The sequence below is a fragment of the Larimichthys crocea genome, chromosome XV, assembly GCF_000972845.2.
Source record: "Larimichthys crocea isolate SSNF chromosome XV, L_crocea_2.0, whole genome shotgun sequence".
NCBI classification, from domain to species: Eukaryota; Metazoa; Chordata; class Actinopteri; family Sciaenidae; genus Larimichthys; species Larimichthys crocea.
The window spans coordinates 8,896,459-8,918,997 of record NC_040025.1 but is presented as its reverse complement, the minus strand read 5'-3'; the positions used below and the strand labels follow the sequence as shown (position 1 = coordinate 8,918,997).

General features: G+C 46.2%; 1 protein-coding gene across 1 annotated transcript in view; it reads right to left on the bottom strand.

Annotated features, from left to right (window-relative positions):
- Positions 1–22,539, bottom strand: part of camta1a (calmodulin binding transcription activator 1a) — a 274,965-nt gene that overhangs the window by 36,743 nt on the left and 215,683 nt on the right. The window contains exon 6 of the mRNA XM_027288958.1: positions 21,641–21,712. Coding sequence (XP_027144759.1) covers positions 21,641–21,712 — 72 coding nt within the window. The remainder of the gene's footprint in view (positions 1–21,640; positions 21,713–22,539) is intronic.

Sequence of the window (22,539 nt, the reverse complement as noted above, 5' to 3'; positions counted from 1 at the left end):
AAAACGTAGCTCACGGATACAAGAAAAGGTATGAACACAGACACGGGATACAAAGGAAAGATGCACTGATTATAGCCGACGTGCCGGACGGCTAAACATAAGCAGGTATACGGTATATGAAAGAAAAGCTGTCATCGCATGTCATGTGAATAAAGACATGTAAAAAAAAAAAAAAGACACGCTTACATGTGCGCATGCACTCGCGGGCTAAACAAGACGCAGAGAATCGACAAAGCAACAAAGACCTTGATGGAGAAAAATGCTGTGACAACATGTGTGTGTGACTGCGGTTTGAAGCTTCATCAGTACTAAGTGGCAAATAAATCAAGGCACTGCTACTGTTAGGTCTGTGCTCCCTCTCAGTGTGTACCATTAATCTACGACTACCTATCCCCCCCCTCTCCCTCTCTCCTTCTCCCCTTTCATCAGACAGGGGTGTGGTTGGGGGCAAACAGATCTGAAGAAATAATTATTTCTTCTCAAACGTATCAACAACTACTCCAATTTTAACATGTCTGGGCAGCAACAGCTCCAGTAGTGAAATAGCAACAAGTCTGTATGTAAAGCGGTTTCAGGAGGACGGATGGACCTCCCTCCACCACATCCACCAGGAGCTGGAGTATGTTATCTCACTGCTTTCCTTGTCCCCTGTCATTGGTATGGACACAAGGCGACTACTGCTGCCCTGTTTGGATGGAGATGGCACAGGCCGGTGTGTGATGCCCCCAGATGGCATCACCAGCTGTTTCAACAGTGAAGAGATCGCCCTCAATCTTTACTCGGAATGAGAGCATCAAATGTAGACAGCTTCATTCAATTATGCGCGTCCCGTAAACGTACGGGGATGTATGGGTGCAGGCGGCGGTGAATATGCATAGTCACACAGCTCATGCATTAGTGTGCACATACACATACACACACACACACACAACAGACCGAGCAAGGACAAACTCATTAGAATACTGTAACAGACACATATATACTCGCGAGACACACAAGGGATAGCTGTACACAATCATCCACATGGATACGCACAATCTCCTCCTTCCGACACTCACACTCCCAGCTGTTTCCTACCTTTTCACGCATAGCCACACAAACGTGCACGCATGCACGCATACACACTAAGCAAGAGATCATGTGGCAGCCTTACAGCTCATCCAAACGCAAGTAATCTGTGTCTGTGTGTTTTACTATTAGGAATCCGCTATCTGTACGCCTGGAACTTTCCCTCAGTCTTGTTTCGCCTCTTCTTACTTTACAACGTATTTAACAGTTCCCTCCCGAACTCGAGGCCCACCTCCACTCTGAGAGGAAAACAACACAATGAAAATGTAAAGCATCACATAAATCTATCAGGATGGTAATTTAATTTAATTTCCTGCTGGCTGCATTCTTTTTCCACAGTGTAATATCAGGAGTTGGTTCTCCAGGAGTGGGAGAAAAAAAGGCTGAGGGGGAACTTTTTGCCTGGATACTATTTTCCGGAGAAAATGAGATCTCATTAACTTATTGATTAATTGTGTAATGTAGTCTTTTGGTTGTTTTTTCTCGCGTTTCCCCATGCGGGTCTCAGGGCAGCTTTCCAGACTCACTTCCGCAGTGGAAGGGAAGACTGGGATACAGTTGCAGGAGCCTGTTGTGCGCCTGTGGGGAAGTATGGGAGGGTGTTTTGCATCTTTATGTGTTTGGGTTTGTGTGATACTATGTGTTTGTGAGCCTGACCCTGTAAATATAACATATATATATATATGTACGCACGTGGGCCAACCATTCACATGTTGAGACACAAAGCATGAACATATCGTGTATGTGTAAAATGAAGCGTGTCTCCAGCCAGCATTTTGATGTTGCCGTGTTGTGTTAATGTTTACTGCGCCTCCCTAGAACAGATGGATAGATGTTGAGATAATTACTAGCAGAGTCTTGGGGAGTCAGCCATGGGGGCGGAAGGCCTGCTGAGTGGGTGGTGGAGCGCCTTCCTGCCCCTCCTTCCACCACTCTCTCTTTCACAAACACGTAAATCCATCAGCATACAAAGACATGCGTGCAAAAAAGAAAAGAAAAGAAAAAAGCCACAGACGCGCGCACATTCAGTGTGAAACGCAGCGCACGAGACACACGTGAAAAAAGTTGGTGTGCCAAACACTTTGCGCACACATGCATAACGTGATATGCAGGACATCGCCATCGCAACCGGAGGATAAAGGTGCTGTTGTAGCCAGGCAACAGGTTTCTCTGGCACCCACGCACTTAGAGGCAGCCAATGCTCCTACGATCTTTCAGTGACTGCCTACCTCATCCTGAAGTCATACACCCTGTTCTACTCCAAAAGACAAGGAGGGAGAGAAAGATTCACTAATGGAGCTGAAGACACAGACGTGAGTTAGATGTCGGCGGAGACAGATACAGTGACCTTCCACTTTGTGCTGAATGTGAGGTAGTGCATGTTGAGCTGCGGCTGAGATATAACTATAAGTGAGTACAAAGCACATCCACTGGCGGAATCTGGTATGGGCGGTCAAGTAATGTGTCTGCTGTCTTGCTAAGTCTCTGTGACCGTGCCACTCTCTCGGAACACCTCCATGTAGCCGCTACTCCAACAGCCCACTATACCTCATTAAGAGACAGAGAGCAAGGGGGAAAGAGACAGAGCTCCAGATAGAGATACATGGAGAGACAGAGAGATGGAGACAGAAAGAGGAATGAGAGAAACTGCTCCTTATATTGTCAGCCAGCCGGGCAGCTCTGCTCCATGGTTGTACTCCACCATAGTAGGCCTCGCTTTCACAACCCGTGCACAGGAGCGATAAGAACACCATTAACATGAAAGGATCTTAATTGAGAGGGGATGCTCCATGCAACGTGGATGAGCCTGGGAGTGCATCAGGAAACCTTGTTCATCTCTGATAAAATAACCCACACTGAAGAATGGGGGCTTCAAAGCTTGTCATACTGAAAGGAGGACAGGGGCTCAGGTATGGAAAAAGCACCCCACCCTTTTCCACTTTTACTCTGAGGAAGGAACGGGGGAAAATAAGCAAAGGAGGAAAAGGAATGAGACAGATCTTCACGGGAGAGTTGAACTAGCAGGCAACAGGGATATACATTTCAATACGAAATAGCATGAAAGCAGGAGGAGCAGTCAATTGTTTTGTCACAAACATTCAGCAACAAGGTATAAATAGAGGGGAGGCGCATGTGTTCTCGTATTTGTCTTTGTGGATATATCTGTGCCTTTATGTTTTCGCGTCTGCCTACATTAAATCATAAATAGCGTGTGAATGAGTGTCTAGAGGCAGATTTCTGTATGTTGGTTGGCGCTCGCACATCAGTATGCATGCAGAACGAGCGCAATGGGCTGTGCGTGTGTGTGTGTGTGTGTGAGTCTGAGTGCATCTGCTATTTTGACTGCATATTCATGCTGTCTGTGCCTGCAATGAATATTAGAATTTGTGGTGTGCATCTTTTGCATATGTTGGTGCATTTTCATACGCATAAGAAACACCCTTATATTATATATGCATGTGTTTCATGTCGTGTGTTGTGGCCCACCGATTGGGTACGAGGGGTTACTAAGGCCCTGCTCTATCGGCCGTGCGGGGGCAGTTGCCCTGGCAGTGGCATATAGTGATGGATGGCGTGGGGTGCCAGTCATTAGGCAGCCTCCTGGCCTCTGGCACCGAGGTTGCACTCTTAAACACCGACCTCCCCCGCCTGTCCCCAAACACCACTGCTCATTTCAAGGTCAACTGCCTCTGTGGTGCTGTAAGTTCAACTCCACAAGGCACAAGACTTCTTCCTTTTGTTTGGAACCTTTATCGCTCAGTGCCAACGGGTGTGTTTTGGAATGTGGGGGTGGCTGGCTTGTGCCTTGCCTCGTGCAGACACACAAAAGCACAGGCGCACACATGCAGTGCACGAACACGCATACGAACACGCACACACACACACACACAGAGGTAAACAAAACCCTTACGTCAAGCCCTCCCAAAAAGGCAGCAAACAGCCTGAAGCTCCTGTCTAGGTAGCAGAGCAATCCCCCATCTGAACCTGCTTTCCTACCCTCTCTCTCTCTCTGGGTCCTCGATGACAAACTCTTTGTTTAAATGTTCCCAGTTTAGAATACAGACACCCTAATTGGGGTGTCTGGAGTCAACGCTCAACTTAACTGCTACAGTTCACCCTCTACTGCACCCGGCTCTCCACCAGCTACAACATTGCCTGAGTGCCAGGCTAAAATGATGCCTGGGGTGGGTACCAATCCAGGGGTAAGAGCCAGTTTACAGAGGGTTTCTTAATGTGAATGAGCCTCAATTGCCTCTGTCCAAGGTCTGTGAGAGAAACGGCACAGGGGTAGGCACGGCAGGAGGTCTTGATTTAGGGGAAGATTCATGCTCCACACCTCCACTACCTAGTGTACTGGCTGGGAGATATGAAAGGCAGAACTTGGAACTTTTGAGGAACAGGAAGAGGCCAGCATGTTTGAGCGTGTTTCAGAGGAAGCCAGGGGCTGAGGCCTGTGATGTTTAATTCAGTAGCACATAATCACTCCGATGGAGTTGAGAGCGGGGCTTTAAATAACTCAGCTTAGAGGGGCAGAACTACTTCACTCTGGGTGGGGAAATGCAAGACTGTGTGTGCGCGTATGTGCGTGCATATGCGCACGCGATTGTGCACTTTGCGTGTGTAATTGTGCATGTGTGAGTGCATTTCGCATCCTCTACATGTCTGCGAGTGAGTATGCAAGAGAGTGCTCCCCCTATTTTTTTTTGTGTGTGGCTCCTCCCTGCTTTGAAATATTTTATTTGTGCAGTGCACCACAGTAAAAGGTGCGAGTGTGTTTGTTGCTGTGCCAAGCATCTGCATGCATTACAATAAAAAGTGCAAAAGGCCAGTATTCAGAGCCTGAATATGGAGGAGCATTCTGGATGCCAAACAGGCAGGCAGTAAGTCAGGCGGTAAGCCGGGCAGTGAGGCATTGAAGCCCCTTTAGCTGCCACAACTCAACTCACAGTTTACAGCCTACTTATTCTTCCTAAGGCCCTTACAGAGCACACTGCCCTCTCCATTAGTTGTGGTGGTCCCAAGTGAGAGGCCACGCTGCCCAGGGGCAAGCTGAGAAAGGGCCATCAGGAGCCCATCCGACTGCCATAATGGCCTTGGCTGAGCCCATGGCACTGATCCTAATATTCAGTGGCCATCCAGGTGACACCGAGTCACACTGGAATAAAAGGAGGGAAAGGAAGTTACTCCCAGACACAGGGAGGATTTAACCGTGTACTCTCTTCTTCATGGTTCTTTTCTTTTGTTTCCGCCTCAAAATAACCTCTCAACCTCTGGCTTTCTCTGAGTCTTTTCCACTCGCTTGCTCTCTCATTTTCATCTCTTCCTCCTAGGGCATAGTGCAATTCATTTGGAGGAGGAAAACACAGCTAATGCCATCTCTCTCTCTCTCTCTCTCTCTCTACTCCCTCTCTTCTGCTCCCGCTCTCTCTTTCATATCAGTGCTGAGTCTGATTTGTTTGTGCGCGTCGTCTTTCTCCCCGTGCCAGTCGACAAGGCGTGCTATTTATGTGCCTCTGCCCCTGTCTGTGTGCGAATCAGGACTTCACAGGAGCAGCCAGGGGAGAAAGATGTGCTGGTGCATTTCTAAACAGGGAGTCACAAGGAGGACTGATGTGTGTCCAGCAGCAAGACAGTCCAACCTGGCTTCTATCTGCTTCTGCAATGGCCCGCTGAACAACAATAGATAACAAAGGTTGTCAGCATCAACAACAACAACAACTGTTGAGGATTTAGCAGAAAACAGCCCCACTCAAGCACAAACTAGTAGAGCATAAATGCGCATATATGCACATATATAGATACTGTATGTACTAACACTACACACACACACACATCAAGAGACTTACACACAATGACAACAGCAATGGCCACAGGACTGCTGAGCCTGTGTGCTCTGTCAAGCATGGTGAGGGGCTCATTATTATTACTGGGCTGGATACTGGAGCAGCCCCAGAGCTCAGCTTGGCAAGACCTCTCTCTGGAGACGCACACACACTGGCCTCTACACACACACACACGGTCACACACATACACACCATACAAATGGGTAATCAAACGTCTGCCCCTGGGAAAAAAAATGCTCAAATGGTTTCCTAGCAACCAATGGTGTGTATTGGGTCCACATGAAAAATGAAAAATAAAGAGTGTGTGTGTGTGTGTGTGTGTGTGTGACAGAATGAAAGAATGAGGTTGAGATTAACAGTGCATATTAAGGAGAGATAGTGGGGGGTTTATGGGGTGAAGTACAGAGTGGTCAGAGATAAGAAGTCGTGAATAGGATATGAAAAGGTAATGAAGAGAGAAAGAGAATAGGCGCCATCAGAAGTCTGCCAATCTGATCGACAAACACGAGCATTTCCCCAGCCTCTCTACAGGGGCAGTGTTGACTGCGAGTTGGTCCGTGGAGCAGGTCCACAGACAGTTGAGGTCATGGGAATGTGTTATCAAATCACAGCTCAGAGACAGAGAGAGAGAGAGAGAGAGAGATCATCATGGGAATAAATCAGTATCTTACACACTGTTACAAATATGTAGCAGCACTGCAGGGGGAGCAGGATTATGCAAGAAGCAGAGAATGTTTTTTTTTTTTTTTTTTTTAAATGTCCTAAAACGCAGTGCTGTATATCACAACGGGTTCAAATGCAAAACACAGGGGACTGTTCTATACCAAAGGCACAGAATCAGGTGAGAGTAGTGGTTTGTAAAATTGCTGCAGAGCATCGTACAAACAGGCGTAGCGGAATCTCTGGGGCTCTAAAGAGTTTTTTTGATCATTGCTGAACATTGTAACTTAAAATAGAGCAAGTCCCCTTTAAAGATTTTTTGCATTTTATTTGTTTATCTGCGTGCAAGTGTGTGAAATGCAAGGAGCAAAGCAGCGTGTAATAGTGTGGGTGTGTGTGTGTGCATTTCCATAAGATACTAGTGTGTGTGCATGTTTGGTACATCTGTCTGTAAAATTGTGTGTGTGTGTGTGTGTGTGTGGGGTAGTGAGAAGCATACTATCTCTATCCAGCAGCTGCCACAAAGAGGTTTCCCAAAACAAGCGCAGGGCCATGACAGAGACAGAGCGACCGCAGCCTTCTGGTGGTGTAATAGGAAATTAATTGAGACCATCAATATGGTATTAATCATTAAAGCACAGGTGCTGAGGTGGCACTTTGCTGACTGCTCGACTGTTGGCAGCACTCACATATACACACGCAGTAAAAGTTTGACCTGCTGTTTTGCAAAAAATGTAGGTGGGGACAACAGAGAAGTAGAGACAAAGGGAAATGTGAAAAAGGGAAAAGTCTGTATCCTGCGTTTAAAACACAGCGGGGCATTTTTTTTTATCCACAGCAATCCAAGGTCATTCCTGCTTTGCCTCGGAAAATGGTGTGTTTTCATCTCCTCCGAGCGACTTCAGATAACGACTAAATAGCGAGACGGAAATTGAATAGGAGTGGGTATTCTGAAAGATGTTCAAATTAGAAAATGTCAGGTAAACTTGAGGAAATATTCATCAACTCCCTTGGAAGCCATGTTTCTTATAACACCTAATCCTTCGTGAGGCAAAGCACAGTGAGGACTGGAGTGCCGGTGTTAATCAGCCAGAGGAGAGCCAAATTGCAGCAACTACATTAAGCCGTTAAGCACACCACGTCTCCAAATTGTTGAAGGTGTCTCACTGAGATGAATGCTTCTTCTTATGAATAATACATCACACACATACACACAGACACATACTTTATATATATGTGTGTGTGCACATGCAGACACACACACACACACACACTAATGCTGTGTGTGCCTCTCTCGCTGAGACAGTGCGACAGCTGTGCAGGGAAGGGTGTGTGTGGGGGTTGACAGGGTGATGTTCCAAACGTTTTCTTTGGTCTGAATGAAGTCCAGCGTCAACGAGCCACCACAGACACTTTACACCAAACCCTCACCACCCCATGTCTGTCAGTGTCAAGGTTGAGCCTATGAAATGTTTGTGATTCAGGGGCTGTAGATAAGATGGAGATTGATCTGGATTGAAAGGCAAATAAGATTGCCAAAGCCCAGAGTCAGCTGAAAAGGCAGGCGGAGGGAGCAGAGGGTGGTGGTGGTGGTGGTGGGGGGGGACTAAGAGGAGAAAATGCATTAACACAGGTCTGGCCCTGAGAGAGCACAGAGTAATGAGTACTTCCTCCACACACACACACACACACACACACACACCATGGACATGGACACACCGTCACGACCAGCTGATTGATGCCACGTGCGTGTGTGTGTGTTTAAGTGTGTATACGCCTGTGTTTGATCCGCTTTTCCCGATTGCTGCCGTGCTTGAGAATTGCAGCTCTTGACTACTGACACTTGGGTTGTGTGACATGTTTGAAAGGCTAGGCACACCTAATGATGCTATAAAAAATGCAGCAGGTACATTGAGGCTTTTTTGCTGGCCGGGATTTAAAAATTGACTATAAGCTGCATAGGTGTGTGTGTGTGTCAGCAGAGGGGAGAAGGGAAGGGAAGGCACTCTACATGAAGTTTTTCAAGTGAAGAAAAGTAACACACGGACCGATGTAACTACCAGCCAATAGGACTGCGCACAGGAGAATAGGAGAACCTGGCTCTCTTTAACACCCCGGCGTTAATATATCAGCTCTGATTGATGATGTCTAACAGTGGAACAAAAGGGGAAATGGTGTCATCAAATAAAAGGCCAGAGGAATGTGCGCGCATGTATTAATATGTGCATTTGTGTGTGTGCATATGGGACGGTTATAGAGGGATGAGACTCTTTGATGTATCCCCCAACGGCCCTGGCCAGCTTGTAGGAGATGAACAGAGCAGAGGCCACAGGAGAATTAGGGGCCCGAGCCCTGGGGCCTGTTCTTTCCCTCCCCCTCTCAGCCTGCCTTCCCCTCCCTCCTCTGATCAATACTGGGTCCTAATCATTGAGGACAGTAACGCTGGTCCTCTTTTTCTCTCATCTCCTCTCTCACTTTTTCTTCTGGTGCTTTCACCACCTCTTCTCTGCGTGTGTGTGTGTGTATGTGTGTGTCCACATGTGTCCGCACCGTCGTATGTGTTAGTCACACACACTCTGCCAGTGTTTCTCTGCGTATTTGTGAAAGGGAGTCAGTTTGAGTCTCCGTAAATACGTGAGCAGGCTTATACAAGGCTGTTAAAATGTGTGCATGTGTCTGTGTACAACAAGATAAGACAATATCCTTGAAAAAGCAACACCAACATAAACCCCAGTGAATTATGAGCAGCATGCATAAACTTGAATAATAACGCCTCCCCTCATTTTCGGTGGCTTTATCCCAGTTATCTAATTGCCCATGTCTTTTTTTTCCCTTTAATAAACTAATGAATGTGGCTGGATTGAGGCCTGAAATCACATAGGCAGCAATAAGTAGCACTGCTTTAAACCCCAAACTGCATCAGAACAGCTGAATAATTTGTAGGAGAAATAATTACGGGGCAGAAGAGCAGGCATCAATCCTGGAACACCGACAGTGCCCTCGCTTGGAAACCACCTCACCCATAAGCCAAGGCTCCATTAGGTATTGTCTGGGGCCCACAGGCTAATTTGTTTGCATCAATAATACATTCAAAGGATTTATCTAACTTGCAAATGAGTGTTCATTTACTGGTCCAAGAGGCAGGGAGGAGAGCAGGCAGCAGGAGAGAAGGTGTGAAAGGCTGAAACAGCTGGTTGGGGCTATCTGGGACACAGTTAACCCTTTGCTAGGCAGCAGAATGGTTGTCCATATCTACCAGTAAGTCAGTAGTATTCACAAATGGTTGATTCTGACATGCTTGGATCAGGGCCAGTGTTTATGTAGGGCAGAGACAGGCCAAGGTGCTGGTGACCAACCCTTGGAAAGGCATCAAAAATGAAGCCCCCGCACAGCCTCAACTTATTACCTGCTGCACCGAATATTCTCTGATCGTATGCCAGGTGACAAAATGACAAAGAGGAGTGTGTGTGTGCATGTCTTTGTTAGAAGACGTGGATGTGGCATTAGTTGGACACGGTGGGCTGTCCTTGGGGGACGCTTGGATTCTCAATGCCCTTTGATCTCTGCACTGTGCTGTCTCCCACAGGTGCTACATGGACATGCAAAGCCCAAAGAAGTGCAAAGAAAACGTGGGGGAGGAAAAGATGAGGGTTATTGAAAGTGAATGAGAGAGAGAGAGAGAGAGAGAGAGATGGGAGAGGAGGAAGGAAGCTGGCCATGAACATATGCTGCCTTTCTGTGCCAAGCCCCACTGGCTCAGGCAACCCACGCATACGCTGCACTGCCGCTGCTGTTGCCACTCCAGCCCTCTCCAACACCAACACCATGGCACTACTTAGTCAAACAAAGCTGGAGAGATGAATCTGGAAAGAGACTGGGTCTCCCCAGTCTCAGCACTGCCAGCGTAGGGCTGCTTAGCTTGGATAACACAGCCTGATTATACACGCACACATACATATAGTGCCTTTCAGCTGTTTGGCCAGCCACCCCCCAAAATTTGTGACACTTCTGATGTGGGCCCGCCACACGAGAGAGAGAGATTTTTATAATCTCTTTATGTGCTAGTCACTTTCACTTTGATTCACTTTGATTCATTATTGATAGAAGCTGCAAACTATAAATTCGCCCCATGCCAGGCTATATAGCGGGATATAAAAACAAGAGAAAAGACATTTTTTTTGTCGATAAACTCGACACCCCACTGAAATTATTTCTCAATCTTTCCAAGGGCGATCAATCAGTTGGTGACAAAACCAGATAATGCAAACATTTTTCGAAGTTGGCACCCTTACACTATACATTAGGATGTCTAGAATTGATATCAACTCACCTACAGGTCATTACACATCAGTCAGTCATCATCATCATCAATCATACATTCAGTCGGACAAGAGAAAAAAAGTCTTAGTTGAGGAAACATTGGGACAAAAGAGGACTGAAGAGTCTGAATGAGACGTATGTTGTTGATATAATTGGATTATATTCTTCTGTTGGACTCCTAAAGCATGCATGTGTGTGTGTGAGTGTGAGAAAGTGTGTGTGTGTGTGTGTGTGTAGAGAAGAGAACTGTGGTTACTGGTACTGTGATGTTTGATGTAGTGCACACCTAAAGGTATTACTAACACAGTCTAAAAAGGTTCAGTTCAATTCAACATTTTATAAGCACCGCTCTTATAATTCAGAGAAAGGTCACACACTAATTTTTTTATACAATACTTAAGAGTTTTAAGTTATATCATTTATGTATGAAAGATTTCGTGTAATGAGGTACTTAGATTAACTGATGCAGGCCGGTGCGGCTAAGGGGGGGTTTCAACGAAAATGTTTCAAATAATGACTGACCATTCATTTGATTTGACCATGTTGTTAGAGGGAAAATCATAGTGGGAGGGAGAGCAGGGAGTTGGGGGGGAGAGTGGGATCTGAACAGCTTTGGAACAGTACTGAACATGGCTCCCCGCTGGGATTCAAACCAAGGGCAGAGAAAAAAAAAAACACAAAGAAAAGGAAAAGAAAATGCAGGCAAACATCAGCAGCACAGATCCAAATTGCTTGCTGCACAAACACCCTTGTACACTCATATATCCACACAGACTCACACATGTAATAGACCCATACAAGAACGGAGACACACAAACACTTTCAGACGCCCAGATATATAATAACAAATGCCTTGTATAACACAAAAATCAAATTCAGGGTTCATCTTGCAATCTGAGCCTCACAAACTCAATTCCCCTCCGACGTCTAGCCGCCTCGTGCTCCACGCCTTTTCCATGTGAACGAATGGGGTCAGTATCGTCACATAAACATCATCCTCCGCTCTCTTCCCCTCTACTCCCCTTTCTCAGTGAATGGATGCTGAGCACTGGTGCATATCTACGCAGGGATGGCAAGGGCACCGAGGAGAGAAAATCAATACTATATCTCACCACTAAGCACATCCCAACCAAAAGCAGCTGGAGTTTGCAGGTTGCTCCATAAACTGGACGGCTTCATCTGGCTGGCCGCTGTGTCGGTGGATTGCTACAGTAATGCACTACAGCACAATGGCCTAGGCCCAGAGCCTGCCAGACACAGAGGTACACACACATACACTAACACACAAAACACACACACACACACACACAGACAAACAGCATGCTCCCAGGGGCTGGGGAATAGCAACAGCAATGAGAAAAACTCTCACGAGGCAGGAACAGGGTTGACAAACACGCTCTCTCCTCCATCACAAGCAAGGAAAAGCACCTCTGGACCATTTAGCCCACTCTTACAGTGAACTCCCACACACTGGCACCCACACGCACACACACACACATTTATATACACTGTACATTTACACACACGGAAAGCCATACTCAGAAAAGGGGCTCTTAAAATACCTGTTCTAAAAATAGCAGGCGGGAAGCGGGAAACAGGACTGAGGCTATTATTATTGCGCACACGTCCTGCCTGGTCCCACCAAGGAAAGGGAAGAGACTAATGATTTTCCTGGTGCAAGCAATTAAAAAACTATTTGTCACCTGCCAGGCTGCATATGACGTTAGGGGCCTTGGCAGAGGACCACAGAGTAACTCCACATATACACACTGTACACACACAAAAGTGGGTTGCATCATAGCATAGAGATCCAGAGGCAGAAATGGTGCATGAGAAACAGGTGAAGCTGGAGGGTGACAGGGAAAAAGAGAGAGGCAGAGGGAAAATGAGGTAAGAAAAAGGAGGAAACTGTACTTTGGATAGAGGAACAGAGTTGGGTAAGCGGCTGATTTATCCGGACAGGTTAATACCAGGCCAGACAGCGCCTCAGACAGCGAACTGCCATCAGGAAGTCATGTAATATTTAGAATCCAGCCAATGAAAGTCATTCTCCTTCTGCTGAGCTCCTGGCTAAAATAGAAATGTATATTTCCCCCCTCTACCCCAGACTCCCTCACCCCCTAAGAGCACGAGAAGAGAGAGACTTCAACTCCTGACTCTCTCTCTCTGTCTGTCTGCCTCCCGCCTCTCTCTGAGAACAGTCTGAAACATACAAGTTTGTCCACACACTCATATCAACTGAATTGCTGCAATCCCTGCTGGATTTGTCTAAATGGTTTAAAGAACTTTAGCTCAGAGAAAAAAAAGAAAAATCACATTTAATTGAAAATCAACATTCTAATATAATTAAATATTTCTGCTTTGCTGCAGTTTCTACATTAGGAGGTAAACATTGTAAACACTACAGGGAGATGAGGAACAGCCTGTCAAATCTGAGTTATCCGAGGGGGTCACTGAGGAAGTCAGCTTTCTTTTTTGTTTTGTTTTGTTGTGTTGTTGTTTGTTTTGTAGTCGAGCTCTCCCCTGTTGGCTTTCGAGAGGAGGGGAGTCTAACGTTGCAGACTGTATGCGGGGTTTGGATGGGCCACGTGGGGGGTGCTCAGGCTGACTAAAACCGCCCACTATTAATAAGGAAACATCCCCTGATACTGCCACATGAGGCCAATATTGGGCAATATAGGAGACAACCTATATAAATTGGGAGGGGGAAGTAAATAATATTAAGGCGAGCGTTATGCCTCCCTTGCACTATGCAGCCATATCCAGATCCAGTTCACGCATACATTGGGCTGCCGGGTAATTTACGAGGCAGCTCGTTAACGTCAGGTGATTTGCGCTGCTCGTTTGCACCCGCTCATCTCTACCAAATGATATCATCTTCTACCTCTAATCTTCTACCTCTTCTCAAAGCGACTCCACCCCTGCCTTGTTTCCTTCCCTCCCGCCATCCCTTCTCTCCTAACCTTCCACATTTTGCTTTCTCTCGCCTCCTCCTCCTCCTCCTCCATCATCCCTCCTCCTCTCAATCTCAGTCTTCTCAGGTTTGCGTGGGCGAGTTTTGAGATGGGGGGGTGGAGGCAGACAGAGATCGGAGTGGAGCCATCCCTACTGAAGGGTGTGTGCGCGCATGTGTGTTCAATATGACATCTATCCAGATTTAAAAAAAAAAAAAAAAAAAGACTAAAAGAAGTCTGGTTTGACTCTGAAGGCTTTACGTGCCCTTGTAGTTACTTTTCCACTGCCCCCTACTGAGAGAGAATGAGAGCAAGCCTTAAAAAAAAAAGAGATTTTCTCTCAAAACTTGCAGAGGGGAGAAAGCTCAGCAATCCTGGGGAGACACAGTGGCAGAGAGAAATAAAGACAGGGATGGGGGTTGTTGTGGGTCAGAACAAAAGGCAGGACAGAAAAGAAAAAGTGGATATAGGAGAAGACAGATGAAAACAATGTTTATAACAGAGATTGTTATTGACAATTAGGGAAACAAATGGTATTGTTTTTATCCATAATAAAATACCTCTGGGGCTTGGAGAACTACACTATTTGCTTCAACTAGTAAATTGATTCTACCACATTGGCCCAGTACTTTATTTTTTATCTTATATATTTTCCAAAAAACAGACCTTCATCTCTTCATCCCTAACCCACAGAGAAATCAGCTCGTCTCGAACCAGATGCAGCAAACACCCTCAGATAGACAGATTTTCACAATGAAAATTGCCAATTATAGAAATTGCAATCAGAGCTGTTGGTTTGTATGTTGATGAGTGGTAGCTCGTTAAAGGGGAATTGAGATCGATATCTGACTGAATGTGGAGTAAATGACTCAGGCCCTGTACTACTACGGCTTTCATACAGACTCCCCTTTGCTCTCCTCTGTCTTTAATGCACACTCCTCCTCCCCGTCCTCTCCCTTTACCTCCATCCTTTCCCTTCCCTGTCTCATCTTTCCCTCTATGACACGTCCAAGCGATCGTGTCGGGATGTCAACCCTCATCCACGGCTAATTGGGGCTCAGAGGAGTAATCAGGGCAGGACAAATCGGACAGTTCTGGTCATTAGCTGTGACCAGTGTTCTCTGGGAAGCTGGGAGATGCGTGCACACTTCTGCCATCATGCCTGAGCCTGCATAGTGACACGGCTAGATCTGTGGCCTGACATGAGTGGGGACACAGAGATTGGCACAGAACAGACTTTGTGTGGAGCCATTTATCTCCTTTCGCTTTCTAGTAAACACAAATAAGCCTCGCTGGTGACACTATGCACAGGGATTCTCTTATTGCCTAATGTGGGAGAGGCAGCGAAAAGGCTGCTGAGGAGAAAGCTCGCAAAGTACAACACAGAGGGTAATATCAAATCAGGATCATGGTTTGTTGCAATACTCTTCAACAAGCTTACACTGTTAGAGCTATTTTAATCTCAGCGCTCACATCATCACCGAGGGAATAATGCATTTGTTTCCTGCTCTGGTTAGTCATCCAGCTCTGTTTTCTTGCCAGTGGAGAAGACAGAAGGAATAGAAGAATAACATGTAAACTATTGGTGTCAATAACAATCTTGGAAGTCACAAAATATAAACATGTCGATGGCTGCTCCTTCTGAAAGTGGGGGTGCACGACTCCGGAGCAAGATGAATGTCAATTCGCCTTACTGGCAGAGCTTTAACCTTTCGGGATAACTGAATTATTTAAGCACCACATACCTGTTGTGGGCCTCTGTTTCTCCGTCTGGGTTCTGGCTGGTTAGGAGGCTGTATGAGTCTATGGCCACGCATGCCTCTTTGGCCGCAGAGTGAAAATGGCAAGACAAATGCGGCGGGGGATTTGTGATAATTGGCCGTGCTGGTGGGCTAGGCGACGGGCCTAGAGAAAAGGTCGCAGGCACTGAGGAACAGATCAGTCTGCCAGGAGGAGAGGAGGCTCTGTGCGCCTCTGGGGTTTAGCTCAACTTCTCTCTGTTTCTTCATATGGGGAAGGAGTGTTCCAGCAGGGGCCATTAATTAAGCACTAGAGCAACCTTCAATTTGTTTAGAGGTCAGACGCCCCATCGTCACTGTTTTTGGGCAGAAACTAACTTAATACTAACTCTGTATTTGCTCTCAGAGTGGAAACCGAGCGCAGTAGAAGAGCTCATAAAAGTAATATCAGGCAGAGGGGGCATATTTGAATGTTGATAAGTAAAGGAGGATGGAGTGGGTTAATGTGAGACGCGCTGTATCTGTGTGACTGCGCACAAGGAGGAGGAGGAGGAGGAGGAGGAGGAGGAGGAGATGTGAAGGAGATGAGGGGAGCCACGGGGACATGGCTCACACCCCGACATGCTTGTGAAGCAGCTGTTCTCCTCATGGCAGAGAGAGTGGGGCCCTGCCAGCAGCAGCATGCTGCCGAGAACACCATGGTCTCTCACCACAGCGCAGAAACGGAACAGAAAAAGCTTGATACACATGTGAGACGCACACACACACACACCAACACACACACAAAGTACACTCCGCAATATACACACACACACAGTCACATTGCATATACTGCCACACTCTCCTGCCAGTCCAGTGTTGAGGACTTGAGTCGAACAGTCAGGTTGTGGAGTCAAATTCATATGCTATAAATCTGATCTCATACTCTGTAGAGGTGCATTTCCATTTGATACAAACAACAGCCTGCATAGCTAAAGGCAATTATATTTCTACTGCCTCCATTTGCCCTGAGGTTGTAGACAGCCAGTCAAAACCTCCCCAGGTTTTCCTGCCTCTCTACCCTCTCAGTGAAATCAACAGAACGGTGCCTAGGCTCATCCATGATTTATCTCAGTGAAATATTCATTATGTAGCCTTGCATAGTCTGGACGTATCTGATGTGAATCTGGACCTGACAGCTCTGCTCCGTCATCACACATCACCTGAGCCACTCTGAATCCGGCACCTGTCTCCCGGTGCTCAACACAGAGGCAACTAAACTGATCCGAATGAATAGAGGACTCCGGCAGATATAAAGAATCCATCTGTCTGCCTTTAGCCTGCAGGCATGTCCGCTCTGGGTCTGTAGCTTCTGGATCCTGCTTACACACCAACCTATGACGGATCACGGCAGCAAAGGAGGTACTCAACTTTTCCCATTCAATTAGCCGGAGAGAGAGAGAGAGAGAGAGAGGGGGGCCTCTGCCATGACTGGTGATGTGGCGGTGTGTCGAGCATGTGTTGGGCCCCGTACAGGATCTGCTGACAGCAATGGCCAAGTGTACTGATCTCTGGAGACTGGTGTGCTTGTTACGAGAGGTGAATAGTGTGGGAGTTCAAAGGCGCTAGGTGATTTTTGATGAATCAAAACAGGCAAAAAAAAAAGAGGCTCTGATGTGGTGAACAGTTAGAAAAGGTTAAAACAGAGTAGGCTTCAGAAGCGTGGACAGCACCGCGGGGCCTACACTGCTCAAGGTTCTCTTTAATCGCAGAGCTATCACTGTGATAACTGTGATAACGGGCAGAGTTATCACTGTGCCTGTCCAATTAAGTAACCTTTGAATTATTTTTATAAAATTAATATTGCTGAAATACTGTCGAATGGTGCCGGAATGATCACAGGGACAACAGTGACAACTCATTTTCCTACATAACACTAATTCAAGTGGTTCCAAAGTCATTATACTCTGAAGGACTAATGTAATAAGAAAAATGTAACTGCGGCGAATGGCGATATTAATAATGTATTCATGTGAGACAGAGACTAGAGCACGCTGGCCTAAGCTGAGGAAGGTAAGAGGGAGAAAGTGATAGCTGTGAAGAAACAAGGTCGTCAGCATTCCCTCCTGCCTTACTAGTCATTTCATTATCTCATCCCTCTCTCCTCCTCTTTAAAGTAGCAAAAGCGGGAGAGAGGCTATTGACCCCTCTCTGTGTTCGTGGCAGGCAGCAGGACAAATGAAGTTTCTCCTCAGACCCCCCTCCGTATTAATATCATAATTATCCCCACCTCTGTGCCCCCGCCGGCCAGCGCAAACTCCACTGTCTGATTTGATGGAGAGGTGCAAGCAGGGAATTACATTCGATTAGCACTAAACAAGAGAAGGGGACACGGAGCAATGGAATCAATCAGTGCCACCAGGACGGGCGAGATCGTCCGCGTGTGCGTGACAGTTTGTGGCTAGACTGCACAGTGCTGAACTCGTAGATGTATGCTTTTAAGCATCTGTTTATGCACACTCCAGCTGTCACTGACAGCGTACATATTGTTTTGACGTTTGGTGTGGTATTTCTTGGCAGCACTGAAAATATATATGGTATAACAGAAAGGCCCATTATTCTGTGTTTTTTTAAAACCACATCCAAACTTTTTTTTTTTTTGAGTGACAAACCACACAGTCCGCTCTGGGCAGCTCTCTGTCTCAGCAGCAATTTGGATTCATTGTTTGCAACCCCAGATAACTGCGGAGGTACTTTTCTTCAGTCTCAGCCATTTGCGGGGATGGGCCAGACATTTTTTAAAGTGGTCTAATGCCATAGAGAGGTGGAGGTAGCGTTGGCGGGGGATGAGCAGATTGAGAGTGAGAGGTGAAAAGAACAAAAGAAAATGAACGGAGCGAGAGAGAGGACCCCCCTCGTAGGTCTTCATTCCTGTCCCTTGTCTCATTACCCAGGCTTTGACTCAATAAAGAGTGGATAAAGAGTGGATAAAGAGGCACACACCCACGGGCTAACCACCCCTCCCTAAAACACCTTTCGCCAACCTCGCACTGTCTGTCTTTTCTCGCTGTCTGGCTTTCTTGCACTGTCACCACACACATATCCAAAAATACACACATATACACACTGTCCCCTTTCTCCCTTTTTCTGCTCTGTTTTTTTTTTTTTTTTTTTTTTTTAAAATCTTTAAATCTATCTTTCTTTGCAGCTCTTCTTTCAATGTTTTTTTTTTTCTTTTTTCTTTTAGCCTAACTTTTTAAAAGTTGTGTCCATCTCGCCTCACTCTCTCATTCACAGTCCGCCTCTCCCCTCTCTGTCCTCTGTGTTCCCTCCCTGTCGGTTCTCTGTAATAGGAGTTATTTTCATCCCTGTCTCCTCCGTGACTGTGGCCGCTTGACGGCTGAATATTTACATTTTTCACTCACTGGTGACCTTTCCCTGTTGCCGCTCTGGGAGCTCCAGTCTCCTTGCTGCTCTTGCTGTTGACAGACTACTGCCTGCAAATCTCATATGGACACAGCAAATGGTACACAGGGAGTCGGGGACAGAGGATTCAGAGACTGGAGAAAGGTGGGACGAGAAAGAGAGAGGGAAAGATTGAGAGAGAGACTATTGGAACTAGGGCTGACTGTCAGCTGTCTGACTGAAAATGGCTTGGAGAGACAGGGGTGCTGAAGGTCTATCTACATCTGCAGAGATATGGACTGGAGTGGTGTAATCTTTTACCTCTGGTGTCATCTTGATTGTGGTTTCCTGTCAGCACAGATGGTCTGCAATAAACTGCCTGAAAAGAGATGTAAATCTAGGGCTCCGGCAATGCTCAGTGCCAACGAAAAGACTTGTAAATAAATGTTTTTCGTTGGGCGGCAGAAGGTACTTTTTTTTTTTTTGAATGAGTGGATGTGTTCGCTGCACACCAGAGCCTTGTGAGTCATGTAAGCAGATCTGCTAAGCAGAGTGAGAGGAGGAGACGTGAGGGCCAAGGATTCACTAACCAGTTGTTCTTAGCTGTTGCTCTGCAGTAACAGGAAAGAAAAGTTGAGTCAGTGAACTCCTCAAAGTTTGATGAGTGTTTATGCGCTCGTATCCTGAAACTGGCAGAAAGAGAGGCTGGAAATGAAGGCTGGAGTTTTTTAAAAAAGTGAGTGACCTGGTGCGGCCTCAGCTCTCTGTGCTACTCACACTGTGTGTAGCTTGTCCTCGTGTGTTGTTGTGTATGTTTCAAGCTTTGGCCTGACCTTAGAATGACCCGAAAAAAAATACCCACATGGAGGCCACTGCTGCAAATGCTCTTACTCTCCATACTGGCTGTATAAAGAGAAGTTATGAGCACATTACCAAAATAAGTTATACAAAATTATACAAAATCCAAAGTCCTTCTGTGCTAAAACACATTTTGAAGCCAGTATGAGGATTTTTAGCAGTCTGAATTAGTCAAATCAAGCGGGTATCTTCCAAATTTACAGTCTTCAGTATGAAATTCCCTCTTTGTGTTACTATCCTTTCACGGTAGCTCAGCAAGGAAACGCTGGAAAAAAAACAAAGTGGTAATTTCATACATGGAAGACTAAAACTTTGGAAGAATAAGTGTTGGGATGGATTTTTGCATATACAGACTGTGGATTTTTCTATTAAAACGGTGTTAGGAGGGGATATTTTCTTATTCACAAGAGGAATGATTACAGCAGCTAGTAACTATCTCAGTGTGTACATACGGTACATATGGAAATGTCAGGATTGCATTAGGATAGATTTGAAATAAATATGAACCGTTCCTTTAAAGGAGCTCCTAATACCACCATACAAAAATACAAAAAGACTCCAGAAAATCAGGCGAGATATCCTTGACAGTTTGCAAATGGAAGCAGATTAAAGATAATGTGCAGCCTCGCCAAACGCCAAAGAGCTTAATAATTTCCGCAGTTTGAACATATACCACTGTGTCTTTCTATAACCTGAATATATATTCCATATACTATATTTTCAATGGTTCTCATAATACGCCGTACCTCTAATTATTTGCAAAATACGTATATTTAAGTGAAAACAACTTTGCCGACCGAACACAGAAGAAACAGGAAGATACATGCTTTTTGTCTGCTTGTGCTGTTATTACTGCCTGTGACACGCACTTGTTTTTTTTTTAAAGCTTTTGTTTGCTGTGGGAAGACTCTAATTATTTTGATTAGTATTTAAGTATTGTTGAGGCCATGTTTTTTCCCTTTTGTCTTTTCCCAGCCGGTCTGCTCTCCTCCTTTGCTATCAGACATTGTCAGAGGGGGTTTGGTTGGACTACAAATTAATTTGTGTTCTGTGATAATTCTTTTCTTCAGAAATGGTTAAATAAAACTTGGGGAAATTGAAGTAGCAACATTGTCACCACGGTGTATTAATCCCTAAAGAGATAGATAGATAGATAGATAGATAGATAGACAGACAGACAGACAGACAGACAGACAGACAGACAGACAGACAGACAGAAATAGCAGCAGCTCCACACCCCCCTCTTCCATGTGTGTGTTTTATGTTCCCTTAAAATTGTTTGTGTGAATGGTTGTACGTATCAGGCACCTTCCAACAATAATGCCTGCCATGCTAAACGAGAATGATGAGATGTATTGGGGAGGTGATCAAAGGACTACTATTTACAACCACTCTCAGCCTGCGGACTTGACGACCCACTGTAAGCACACTATACTGTACAGGGAACGTCTTCCATCATGCTTTTACTGCCCATCACCGCAGCCGTTAGACAGGGGAGATGGCAAAGCTTTTAGCAGACTGAGATACCGTCCTCGTGCTGGACCGGCGTGTATGGGCAATGCCATCAGAAAAGAGAATGACTGGGGAAAGATAAGGGAAATGGAGGCTGGGGAGAGAAAGGAGAAGAGAGAGAGAGGGAGGTGGCGAGGGGGGGGTTGATGTCTGCCTGCCGACTGTCAAAGGAAAATGCTTCGGTTAAATGGAAACTGATATCACGCAACTCGTTCTAGTCCTTGTGGATTGGCTCTGAGAGCTGGAGAGCTCACAAACTAAAGTGTGGTGAACTGTGGAGGAGGAGAAGAGGAGTTCTTACCTGGAGCAGCCAGTAGCACCTACGGTGGAAGGTGGGGATGATGGAGGAGTGTACGTAGCAGCCATACAAACACTGGAAGGAAGTGAGACAGTGGAGGAAGAGAGAAAAGAGGGACAGGGGAAAAAAAAGGACATTACACTACAGTAAATTACAGACAACAGCATGACCTCTCTGCTGACCATGGCAGCTGTGACCTTTGAACCCCTGACCTCGTCCCTTCTAAGGTAACTCCCACGTGGACCTGCTGGCAGATGGTCAAGCTATTGTTCTTAGAAACAAAGGTTGAAGGAGAAATTGGACGGGGGGTTAACCTCGGCACTGTCCCAGCATCACCATATGACTCCTTCCTTCCTTCTTTTCCACTCTTATCCTGTCCTGCTTGGAAAGAGCCCTTGACAGAATGATTCAGGTGCTCCTTACTCCCACCCCCCCCATCACCTCACTAGGCACCCCGGCACACACAACTAAAGCACAGTGTTATTAATATCCTTATCGTAAACAGATAATACCGTGCCTGGGGGCTCGTTACCGTGGAGAGAGCTAGGCAGGGCTGATAAAGCCTCCCGGTATCGGGCAGAGGGGGCCAGGAGACATTTTTCAACAGCTGGCAGCAGAGGCAAACGCAGAGAAGTGGCGTGCAGCGAGGAACGGGAACAGGAAGCACTTATCCTCCTCCCGTCCTCTATCCTCCTCAATCCTTCTCCGGGAGACCCACGGCCCAGGCTCCCAGGTGACCCAGAGGGATGGCTAGGTTGCTTTTGCTTGTTTACAGCAACAACAAGAATCTACAGCACTTTCTCCCCCCCCTCGCAAAACCTTGCCAGCTAGAAAATAGACTATGATTTTTGTGCGATACAGTATTTCTGAAAGGTGAGGCTGAGGTGGATTGCTCTCAAGAC